The following is a 13,060-nucleotide window of genomic DNA, read 5'->3' as shown; positions in this document are numbered from 1 at the left end:
TTTTCAAGAAGATTGAAAATAACCCTTATCCCCAGGGGGTATTTTTAACATGAATTAAATTTGCTGAATTTGGCCGTTCTTGGTGTCGTTTCTTAAAAATATCCTTAAAATCTCCTACATATATGGGCTCAAATTCATATTTTTAGTCTTTTGAATCACGTCCAATTGTGACTGACAATCTCAGCTGAGCTGGTGGTTGATTCCATTAATTTTTAACGTTCTCAAATATCAACTGAAAAGCTTTGGACTATGTAAGAGTTTCAATCCACTTCATTATAGCCAACTGCTTCATTCAAATGCAACAGGGATTGACTTAACAGGGAGTGCCAAAAAAGTGTTAAGAACGTTTAAGCCCACACAGTAAATAACACTAAAATTCAGCAATATTTTCAAGCAATAAAAACTAAGGTTTTGCTTCTGCACCATCAAACAGTCAAGTTATCTCTAAAATTTTGGAAAACACTAATTTTTAAGTTAAATCATCCGAGTGTATTTTGGTTAATTTTTTTAATAGCAATAATTTATAAGGAAAGCTGATGACCATCCAATCGAAGAGTAGCCTCAGTCCGATCGGATGATGGAGCGTGTGGAAATATTGATGCGAACACAATGGCTTTTCCGGTCGCAGCACAGCACACACGTACGTCCAATTCGCACCGAAGCGTAATTACACGCGCGGCGGCTAATTGTGCGTTGCCGCGGCCGAAATTACTCTCGGCGCTTCTGCATAAATCATCGCACGCGGCGGCGGCGGCGGCGGAGCCAAATTCGACGCACGCACCGAGTTTGCTGTGCGCCCATCGCGCTGAGAGAGCAGCATACAAAACTGGTTTTCAGAAAGCATTTAGCATGTGGATTAAAATAAATAAATAAATACACTTACAAAACGGCGGGCGAAGGTTTTATACTCTCTTCGGCAGCGCAGTCGTTTTTCGGGTGGCGTGATTTTTTTATTATTATTTCCATCTGAGCCGGCCGGCCGGCCAGCACGCGGAGCCGCAGCCTAATGAAATGAAATCCAAATTACTCTCTCGGGCCTTTAATAAGAGCCTGCCTGCCTTTTCTTCCAGCTCGCCGCGGCAGCCATTGTGTGCAGATTTGTGCTCCGCGTCGCGAGAGATAGAGGAGTAATTATTTTGCCACTTTGGCCAAATGATTCATTAGCCGCCGACCGACGGGCATAATCGACCTGCTAAATACTCTGTTAATTACTTGGGCCAATATGTTTTATGCTAAGCTTGATTGAAATTTCTTTCAACCCAGTTTCGCACAAGTTGTTTCAGTTGCAATTGTTAAATTATCGAATGAAAATTGACAAAATATTTTCACTCAGACAGTTGTCAGTTTTCAAAAAACTGTTTTCTATTGCAGGCAGTGCAAGCCAAGTTTTATTTCTTAAAAGGATAAGATTTAAAATCAATTTAAAAAAAAATTCCCATTAATTTAGCCTTTTAAATCGCAAAAATGCAATAGTGGAGTTGTCTGCTTTTCTAACATTGTCTAATTAACAAATAGAAGAAATTATTAAACATGACACAAACCACTCTAGTTTACAGAAACACTATTTTAACACGTTGGAAGTAAAATCTAAAAGATCATATTTTTCGTTAATAAATTAGGCTAAAATATTGACCTCAAAAACCTAAATAACAAAGTAACACTGGACAAAGAAAATGTACAAACTAAATCAGAGGTAATCTATCAGAGACACCTAGATATTGCTTTTCCATGAATTTTTAAAGCGGTTTAAATATCCTGTTTAGCTACATAAAATGTTTAACAATAACAAATCTTGAGCAGGAAAACTCTGGATAGAATAAACAATTTACATCTGAGAACGCCATTGATGTCTCTACGTTGATAATTTTTAAAAAATGGAGAACCATTTCCAAAATAAAAACAAACATCAGGCAGCGGCAAACCCTGTCGTGACTCATCATTTCCTTCATTTTTTACCTCGTTCGTTGCACCTCGCCAAAAAGCTGGATTTTCTTTTTATTTATGGGTTTAAAGTTGATGAGAAGCAACCTGTATATTTGTTTTTTCTTAACCAGGAGTGAATAAAAAAATGAGCTGCAGCTGTGCCATTTGAAAAATGAGGGAAGCACGAATTTCAAACAAAGCAATAGCTTAAAAGACGCATAAAAAGAGCGATTTACAGTGTGTGAATAAGTCCATAAAAAAGCACCTGCTCACATATTGACTCAAAGTGAGAGACCCCTTGAGTAAAACAGCATATCTGGTAATCCACGACGATTAGGAAAAAAAGAGAAAACCTCCCAAACACCAAATATTTGGGCAATATGCACCGCCTTCATTCGATTTTCGACTCGATGTGTATGCGAGAAAGAGAGAAATTCGAGTGAGAAGAAAGAAATGAAAAAGGACCACTCCTATTTGCTGTGATAATAATAATAATACGCGGCAAGCCGCGCGGCTCTTTGTATTTATTGCCATTGTATTATGTTCTTACGGCCCAGCTAGGCGGGCATTGTGAGTGAGCCGCATTAGCCTGCTCACTCTTCCTCCCAGGTATCATGACGACCATAATACTCCTCTAGTAATGAAGTAATGCCGACCGCATTGTACAGCTTCTTTTCCATCTCATCTCTCTTTTTGTGCTCGAGAAAATATCGCTTTTCGAATCGCCTTAGAGATTTATAAGACTTACAAAGTGAATCCAACAGAAATGATTTGAGCCGGAGGAGATTTTTTAATAATATTCCTTACATGTTTATATGAAGTGATTTAATTTTTTCATGTTTCCACGAGAGATTTGATATCGTCTGCATTTTTTAAACTTTTTGTTGAGCACCATTTTGATTTTCAGTTATGTTGTTATGTTGCTATAGAGGTGTCAAAATAGCCGAGCTTGATGAAAATATGTGAGGCTATTTTTCCTGAAAATCAGGATGAAATCTGGGAAAATCGACGTCTTGAAGCTTTCAAAATTGATATTATCTCGAGTTCTAATGAAGCTAAAAAACGCTTCATTCAATTCAAATTTAGAAGGCCTATAACTTTCATATTTGGTTTTTTAATTTCTCAAATTTGAGTAATTTATTATTAGTTTATTATTACTCGCTGATTATTGCAATGACAGCATAATTATTTTTTTCTAAGTATTGGAAATTTATTATGGTTTTTGAGATAGAGATGGATCAAAGATTGAAAAACAAGTATTTTTTATTTCAGCTGAATTGCGAGGAAATAAAAAATTGCACGATCGGTTAAATTTTACCCTCAGAACACGATGAGGATTACCCCTGAGGTCAGATAAGTCCATTAGAACAGGTAAAAATTGAACCCTCGGGCGATCGATATAGTAATAATTTATAGGTTTTGCCACTTTAATGACGCGTGATCGGCTTTATATTTGTTTGATCTATGCAAGATCTGCACACCGTTGGAACGGCCGAATCAAGAGCTCGCAGGATATGTTCATTTTGACCCAAAAAGAAAAATGGTGCAAAAAGAATATCCCTATTGTGAGTAAATTAAAAATTAGTTTGATGAGAATGAAGAAGTACCAAAAACAAAACAGGCTCTCGAATGCATCGTATAAGTAAAAATAATTCAACAACCGATACATTATAAACCATCTAAAACAGACTTTTTGCCCCGAAAAACCTCTTAAATTCACATAGGTAGAAGTGACAAACAAAATAAGTATTATTTAAATCTAATTTTTATGTCACTGTTCTAGATCGGAAAATAAAAATAGACCAAACTAAATCATCAATAATCGCTTCAAGCAGCTAACTAATTTTTTCACATGATACCAGTTTTTTTTTAGAAAATGCATTCTCTCGAGCTATTAGTCCATAGTTTGTTTTAGTTTAAGTTTATGCTGTGCCATTTAAGGCGCAAAATGTTTAATTAAATATGGGACAAGGAAAAATCTTTGTCTTGGTGATTTTTGTCAGCTAACCTGCGGTGTTTGGTAGAGCCAAGACGGATTGCCTAATACGCTGACATTTGCTGTTAATGAGCCATCCTGCCCAATTGAATTTTATGGCCGCACTCGACTCGGGGGCAATTTACCAAATTTTTCTCCCTAATAAAAGAGCCAGCGGCGGCGGCTTCCAAGAACTCTCAAGATCCGCCTTGCTCATTTTCGCCGGCGAGTAAACTAAACGCAGAGCAGACACTCGGATATTTGGATTTAGAGACTTACATCAGACACTTTTCGAGCGAGTTCAAAGCGACTCCGGTCGGCCAAATAAAACGCACCTAAACTGGCGTAATTTTAAAACTCTCAAAGTGCCAGATGCCACTCGCTTTTACGCACACGAGCGCGCATATTAAAAACATTTTCGATACCGCTTTCGACCGTAAAACACATTATTTTCCTTACGGCAGCCGTCATGATAAAAAACCATGTTTCAACCAAATTTCAGGTTCTAAAAATCACATTTTTACAAACATGGCATATTTTTACTTGGGTTCACGTCTATAGAAGCGTTGAAGTGGTATAAAGATGCAGAATTTGGCGTTTCCAGCCTATTTTTATCCCCATACATGATATTCAAATTAATTTTTAGTATATTTATTTTTTAATTTCGGTTTCCATTTAGAAATTCTACTGTATTTACATAATAATAATGGGAAATTCGTTGGTCCGTTGTAGCAATAAAAGAAAATCAAACAAATTTCCAGCCACTAGGCCTTTTTTACCTTCGGAGATTTTGGCACATACGAGCACAGGGAAGAATGAAAATCGGAGGCTGGAAATTGTGCAACGGCAGCAACAGAGAGACTTCATTTGGCTGCAACTGAATTAGTGATGAGTCGAGCTATTATGCCTCTATTTACAGTCCCAGGACGGACGCAACAACAACAACGCTGCCGTTGCCGCCGACAACACAGCGGAGATTAGCTTTCAACTATTAACGTTATAAGCTCGCGCGCGGCGCGCACTCAATTATTTACGGTGCAGCGTTGCAAACAACAATGGACGCAGAGGAAAAAAACACCTCCACCTGGAAATTGAATACCATGTTCGCGGAAACTGCGCATTTAGCTAATTAATTAATTAGGGTGATTGCTCTTTCCAGGTCTCTCCGCTTTCTCATTTTAATCACTCGAGTGCTGTAAGTTCTAAGAGATTTTCTTTCTTCAGTTTCATTAGTTTTTTTTTTTTAAAAAAAATACTCTTACTACTCGGCAAAAAAATCTTTAGTTAATAAAATTAAAATTTATTATTTCAGTGAACGTTGAAATCAGTAATAAAGTTAAATTTAAAGATTGGCATATTACGCCTGGCAGACGGCTGCATTCGCATTCGCACGTGTCGTCATTCCCTCTTGATTTTTCGCTGTCTGCGCCGCACTTGTTTAATTCATGAATTTACCAACGTCATATCTGCGGGCCGAGTCGCCTCCCACCTAGATGATCTACTCGCACGTGAACATATTGTCGCCAAGTAAGGAGAGATAAAACGAATGAGACAAACCCAGAATTTAATTATGCTCACATTTCACGTCTCGACGGCTTTGAATTTTAAATATTTAAATGGAAAAGAGTCGATAAATCACTATAGCCTTATAATACTTTGAGCTATAACGGGACATGAATGTCGCTCACGTGGGTCATTTTTTTCTAATGTAAGCAGGCTATACCTTGACTTCTGATTTATTTTTATTTAATGTTTTTACGCACACAAACGTATATTACTTATTTAAAATGAATTATTATTTTGTTTGAGGAAATGAAACTGTCTAAGTTATTCAATATAAATTTTCAAAATAAATCTTCATTTGCATAAATAATTGAGTGAACCAGAAATTGTAGTAGACCCCCTGCATAAATATACTTTATTAAACACATTGCGGACATATACATAGCTATTAAGTTAAAATGTATTACTCTTGCTCTCACAGTAGGCTTGAAAGAAAAATGGAAATTGTTGCAGGTACCTTGGCATGTCGGGGGCGTCGATATCTCCGTCGTCGCTCCCGCAGAATAACCCGACCACGGGCCCACGGGGCCCCGAGCCGGAGGACTTGACGGGCCCGACGGTCGAGGTGCGGGCCCTTTGCTCATCGCTGCCGGGCGTTACGCAGCAGCAGATCGAGATTTGTCTGCAGCATCCTAACCTGATGCCTGTGGTGGCTGCCGGAGCCGCCAAGAGCATCGCTGAGTGCAAGCACCAGTTCAAGCACGAGCGCTGGAACTGCTCCACGCAGGACGACCAGAACAACTTGTTTGGAACGACGCTTGAGAGAGGTGAGTGTTTTCATCACTCCAGAGGCAAAATGACATGCTTTAATTAATTATACAGTGGCTACTCTCACATAAGCGAGCAATCAGGCATGGGAAAATTCATATCACATCATTTTGGTCCTGCAAGCCTCATCAAAAGGATTTCAAATTATAAAATGTGCTTGCAGAATATTTCAATACAAAGATTTTTAAGGTTTTTATCAAGTCTAAAAGACTGTAAAGATGAATTAAACATTCTAATGCTCTTTAAAAATGCTTTTCAGGGTGGCTCAAATGTTTTATTGAGTAGGTCATTAATTCAAACCACTAATGGAATTGTTGGTGTCAAAGCACTCCATGGAGTCATAGTAAAAAGAATAAAGATTTAAAGATATAAGGGCTGTGAATTACAAAAGTGTTCCACAACTTCTTATTTGAAATGATTGCATGTTTGTGACCTTAACAGCTCATAAAAAAGCAAAACAAGTGCTCATTAGTATATATTTATAATTCTAAACGTGTATTTTTGTGCTCATCAGGCAGGTTTAGTGTTGAAATTCGCGATGGATTGTTTAAGCTCGACGCGTTGCAGCGAGAGCCCCTCCGATATGTAGGTCGTAAATTCGTTTGACAAAAGCGGAGAGGCAAATCTCGGGCAATAAAGCGCATAAGCCACGCACAACTAACTCATAATTAGCCGGCAGAACATGTGATATGTTGCAGGGCGGGTTCTGTTTCGAGGGGATTAGGCGCAAATCTGCGTTGCTCTCTCGCTGTATACCAGTGGCATTAAAAAAGGCACATTTTTTCCCGTGCCCTATGAAAGAGAGAGAGAGAGAGAGAGAGAGAGAGAGAGAGAGAGAGAGAGAGAGAGAGAGAGAGAGAGAGGACTGGATTTGAATTTGTCTGCTGGATTAAAATAACATTTATACATATAAATTAACACCTCGCGCTTTTTATTGGCCTGTGCGGGATGACTTAATAGCCTTTATCTGGCCTCATGTAATAATTATAATAACCAGTTTATTTTCAGTGATACCTGCGCCAGATAAGCGCAGACGTTTTCTTGTGTCCGTCCACCACTGAGTGCATAAAACACACAGCGTTGGACACAAAATGCGAAGAGATGAAAATAAATATATCCATTGCACTAAGGTGATTTGAAAATATATAGCATATTTGGTTGCTCGCTTTGAACAACATCAACAAATAAATTTTAAACTTTTTCTTGAAATAGGGTTCGTTTTAGTTAGTAGGAAACAACGGGTTAAAACCTTTCAACCAAGGACTCTCAAATTTTCAAAGTAATTCTGTGAAATAAAAAATTAATAAAGTATATTTTGATATGATGAATTGAAAATTACTTGTCAGATTTTTTTTATCTGTATAATAAATTTTTTTAAATGAGATATACTGTGCAGTGAATTTATTTTTTAAATGTCTTTTTCACAATGTAGAAGTTCTATGGAAGTTTGGTAATACATTAAAGCAATGAATATTTGTTGGAAGTTTTGCAGAAAATATTAAATTAGCATCACAATCATAATATAGCCTGAAAATATCCAATTTCTTCTGTTTTTTTTATATCATCATATTGCGAAAAAATAATGTTTAAAATAGACAGCCAGCAACATAGCTACTATTTAATTTCAATAACAGATCGAAGTCAGGTTTGGCGTTTAACAATACATCGCGGATTTGCTAATGAGAAAATTCCAGCGGGTTGGAACGCAAGGCCCTGATCATCCCCGGGCTCATTACAAGCCGAATTCGGTGCCCGCGGGTCCAAATCATGTTTGGCTGCTGCCTTAATGAGGCGGAAATATATTCTTCTGATTGATTGAAACGTAAAGCCGAACATCATCCCACTGATTTTATCGCTGCGTGCATAAATTTCGCAGTGATGTAACCGCTTGTGCGCGTCACGCATTTCGATTGAAATTTGCGCGTCCATTGATACAAAACGCAAGCGAGAGAGATCGGGGCACATTGATACTGAAGGAGGTGTCTCTTTTATGAATAGCTACCAATGAGCTTGTCAAAAGTGTACATAAGCGGATTTCCTTGGCAATTTTTCAGTCTGTGTACTTATGAGCACAACGAATTGAGGATTAATTTGGCACAATTTAATAAATCATCTCGATTTAATCCGTCCATCAGTGTGTGTTTATTTTTTATACGATGGAGAAGATACACAAACCTCATTTGATTAATTCGTAAATATTGTAGAAACGTTGTAGATATATATGCCATATTCTCTTTTGAAATATATATTATATGTATATAAAAAGAAAATAACGGACTTGATATCATTTTTGAATTTTTTGTTTCTCACCTGAAATTTTCTCTGATTAAGACTTTAAAAATATTAATAAGTTTACCTATTTATTGCTCAATATTTCAATAATCACGTCACTTAGAGCACGATGAGTTGATTATTAATAGGGATAAAAATATTAAACCAAGATTACTGTTCTCTATTATCCTTTTGGCGTAATTCGAAATTAAGGTTTTTCAATTTTAATATATTTTCACAGCAAAACGTCCATTAATCGAAAAAAATTCCGATTTGTAAAATTGTAATTAAAAAATATTGTTTTTAAAAGAATGGGGGTTACAAAAATATTTGTCAAATCGCCATTTGATTTAGTTAAAAAACAAGCTCATTTTTCTCCTAGGTGTGAGATCAAATTAAAAATCTGTACCCCTTTTCTCACCCAAAACACCTAGCAAAGTCCTCTACTGGACAGCTGGCTGAGTAACTGGATTTTTTTCCGGCTTATTTTTTCTTTTATCCCTTTTTACCAACGGCATACTCTAAAATGAACGTTTGTCACCATCGATATCCATCCTTCCTATTCCCAGCTCACGTATTAAGCTCGTTATTTTTCAAAAGAACAAGGTGAAATAGTTGTACAGAATACTGTTATCGTTAGTTTTTTGTTTGCGCAGCACGAAGGGGGTGACAAATAATGGTTGATGGTTTGCTCGAGGAGGTAATTCATGAAGACTTAAAGCTTATCTTGCCATAGAACTTCCAATTTTATGCATCACCTGATTTTTGAAACCTGCTCTCAACCGAAAATGGGATCGAAAATTCCATAGCTCCCAGCGTCAACTGCACGCCCGACGGGGGAAAAATAAAGTAACCAACGACGATCCTCTCGAGTTCCGGGTGGCGTAAAATTATCCTTTTTGCGTCGAGCAGGAGCAGAGCGACTGATTTAAAATTTAAATTCGAGAGGCACACCACGTGTCCAACTGTGACAGTAAAAAAGCGCTTGAGAATTTTCTGCTCGGGAGGGTGATTGATGGCCGCCTGTAATCACTTAGAGCGCCAACACAACAAACTCCCTATGTTTACGTTTGAATTGGTTATTTAAACCTATTTATTTGTTTTCGTACAGTTAAATTGCCATACTAACAAAGAATTAAAATTGAATTCAATATACTTTAATTATAATTTGCAGGATCCATACTTTGTTAGTAAGGTTGCGTATTTTGATTAAATTTGGTGAAATGTTGCCTTAGTAGACCTACGTCTCACCTGAAAATTTCAGGTCAATATTAAGAATGTCTATTTTACAGAGACCCATAGAGTTTGTGATTTTTGAAAAAGGTGATATTTTGAACAAAATGTAATTTTTGTTAGGATGGAGGGAAAGCAAACAATTTGATATATTAAATAATCTACACTTTGAGCTCAGTAACTTGCCCACGTCGACAAACTTCGTAGGTCAAAGCTCAAGGTCACTTAAATATTGTCAAATTTAAAAAAAAATCAAGGCATATATCGAAGAACATAAATATGATTCAATTTAAGATGGCTTAATTGTGCCTCATTTAATGCAGAATAACATATCTGATTTAAGTTTTTTGCTTCTTGTTTTGAGTAAATTGCACTCAAAATATGAAAAAAAGAATTTTTGCACTCCGAAACATCAAACTTATTTGCAAATTCATCGATTTCACACAGTTTTGAACCAGATTGGGTGTAGATGTGATCACACACGACTAATTTTTTAATTTTCAAAATGATAATAATAGCACCCACCTCAAGGGGTGAGTTTGTGAAAGAAATTTCATTTAGCAGAATAATATTTTAATGGGAACCGGGGTGACCTCATACTGATTACCCAAGGGATGTGCTGGGCAGAGGTTTAATTTAAAAAATAAGCATGCAGGAGTCAAATCTGAATTTAATTTTCACATATTCCTCTCCATTTGGATCTAATTTACATTTTCAACCTTTTGGATCACGTCCAATTGGGTCCGGCACTCTTAACAGAAATTTGCTAGGTTTAATTATGTTTCAAATGCTCTATGGTGCCTTACTCTTACAAAAAAATGGCATAATATTATTCAAGTGTTTATTAATGATACGTGATGTTTTAAATTAAAACATTATTATTCTTGTTTTGGGTTAAATACAGTCATAAAATTATATAAAATCATGATTTGAATAGATTATTTTCATTGTTCTCAAGTTTTAATTCATTCAAAAATATAGAAGATTTTAATTTTTTACCAACATAAAATTCATTGAAAACAAGTGAAATCACAAAGCTCGAATTGTTTGAACGATTCCCATGTTATGCCCAGTTTTTGTGTGGAATATTTAAAATTATCTGCGCGCCAGTTGACGTTGGAGACACTCGCTGCAGCCTCCCCTTTAATATCAGACGAGCATGGATCCCTCTGAAATAATGACGGTGATGATGATGCACAAAGGTAATAAAAAGCGTGAATTATGCACGCCGAAATGAAATATCGCAAGATGGCTGCTTCACAAAAAAGGATAAAACGCGTCTAATGCTTTCATCATAATGGACACGCGAGGCGAGAGGGCCGAATTTGAAAAGAAGAGGCATTGTTGCGAAACTAATGGCGGGCGCAGAGCGAATCGCATTTGTCGCGGTTAACTTGGTGTGCATGCGTTCTGATTGAGCAGCGTTTATTCGGGACTGATTCTGTTTTTCAATCTCTCTAGATGTGAGATGCAAAGAAAACAACTTTGAGAGTCACAATGCGAGAAAGAGAGAGAGACGACGACGACTTATCTGCCTTTCCGTATAAATTTTTCCCTTTAACCTTTGCCTGCTTTTAGTGACTCTCGGTTAAAAAAGGAAAAAAACTCGCCTCTGCTTATTACCGCGCGGCCACATTCTTATGGCTGTCTAGTTCCCACGGAATCTTTTCTTTTGTTACGCGCCAGCCTACTCACCGGATTTGTCTATATTATTAATCGGCATCACAGATTCGCCCGATTGTCAAGGCGATTTGGGAAAATACGACTGTTTATCAGCCGTAAACTCTGGCCTGTCAAACGGCTGTCCCGGCAGTGACTGAAAGGCGAAATATAAAACGAAGGTCACGCAAGGGAATGAACTGTTAATCTGGGGGTTCTCCAATTTAATTGAATTCCGTGCATCCTGGAAAACTAAACCGGAATAATGTGTATCTCTGTATAGCTGAAGAAGACAAATTAATTTTACTAATCTAAATCTGTCCAAAATCCAAGGCCAATATTGAAGTAATTCTAATATCTCCTCGGAGAAAAGAAAAACAAAATTGATCCGGAAACTGGTTTGCATTGCATAATTTTGGCCAGTCCCAGGCCTCATTGGAAAACCTGGCTCCAAAAATACCTTTACGAAATGAAAGATTTGCACGTGTTTATATGATTATATTCTGAACAACACTGTCTCTAGTTCACAGCCCGAACCAAATTAATTTTTCAATTCTCAAACAAGAATGGAGGTTTTGAAAATGAGCAACATGTTCATTTTTTTAAATAAGTACAGAAAGACTCTGCAGAAAATTACATGAACATTGTTGAGATTCAAAGGAATGTATATCGTTATGTGGAGTCCGTATGATTTCACGCCCATCAAATTTGTAATCCACAAAATCACCAGGAACAGGAAAAATTTTCTCACGCCAGGACAAGGTGACTCTCAGACACTTTAATAAAATATATCAGATCAAACAACAAGATGAGCTATCTATATTAAAAGGAGTTTTATATCTCCAAACCCGGGTCGATAAACTTTTACACATATAAGCTCAATTTATTGCAAAAGAGTGACATTAAATTAATGGGGAAATCAGATTTTTAAGGTGCCAATGATCTTGGCCGAAACTATAAAAAATGGTGTTAATCATGAGATGGAATCAAAGGTGACCTCTCACCGCAACAGCTGAAAATATACTGTATAATAGAAAAATATGGATTGCGATGGATGGTACTGCGCACCAGAACCGTTTCAAAATCCTTATAGAGCAGATGTGTACAAAATCCACAGGAAAAGAGCCTTGATAGAAATAAAGATAAAAATAGATTGGAAAATTTTATATGAAAGCCTTGTTTATTCGATTATTCTCATAATAAATTGAAAAAAGGACCCGAAAATTGAGCAAAGAAAATATTAGTACGGTCAGTAATATCAACATCAGTTCTGAAAACACGACTAGATGAAACTTGAAAATGAAAGTAAAGTGCCTATTGCCTGCAGGAAAAAATAACGAAATATCAAAAACGTTATGAGCAAATCTTCTAGCAAAATTTAAGAAAAAATCAAGTCTGATTATACGATTGAATTTGTCTTCTTGAGCTTCTCAAGACATCAGCAGGCCAAAAATAAAGAAAAAAATTTATTGTTGGTTAGAGCAAGTGGTTCAGTAGTCCATTGTTCGTAGAATTATTAAGCAACAATTTATCTCTAAAATTGGCAATAATGACATCAGGATCAAGGAACAATTAATTTTTCGCTTCGTTTCAATAGCTATGCGTACTTGATCAGAATGCCATCTTGGGAAGCCGTTTTTCTTGCAAATTTAAACGACAAAACTTTAG

General features: G+C 36.7%; 1 protein-coding gene across 1 annotated transcript in view; it reads left to right on the top strand.

The window, feature by feature from the left end:
* LOC135946180 (protein Wnt-16-like) overlaps positions 1 to 13,060 on the top strand; it is a 32,430-nt gene that overhangs the window by 6,513 nt on the left and 12,857 nt on the right. Inside the window, exon 2 of the mRNA XM_065494263.1 lies at positions 5,915 to 6,228. Coding sequence (XP_065350335.1) covers positions 5,915 to 6,228 — 314 coding nt within the window. The remainder of the gene's footprint in view (positions 1 to 5,914; positions 6,229 to 13,060) is intronic.

Source organism: Cloeon dipterum, chromosome X, assembly GCF_949628265.1.
Source record: "Cloeon dipterum chromosome X, ieCloDipt1.1, whole genome shotgun sequence".
In the NCBI taxonomy this organism is placed as follows: domain Eukaryota; kingdom Metazoa; phylum Arthropoda; class Insecta; order Ephemeroptera; family Baetidae; genus Cloeon; species Cloeon dipterum.
Note: the sequence above shows the minus strand (reverse complement) of the source record. Positions and strands in the feature narration are given on the sequence as shown.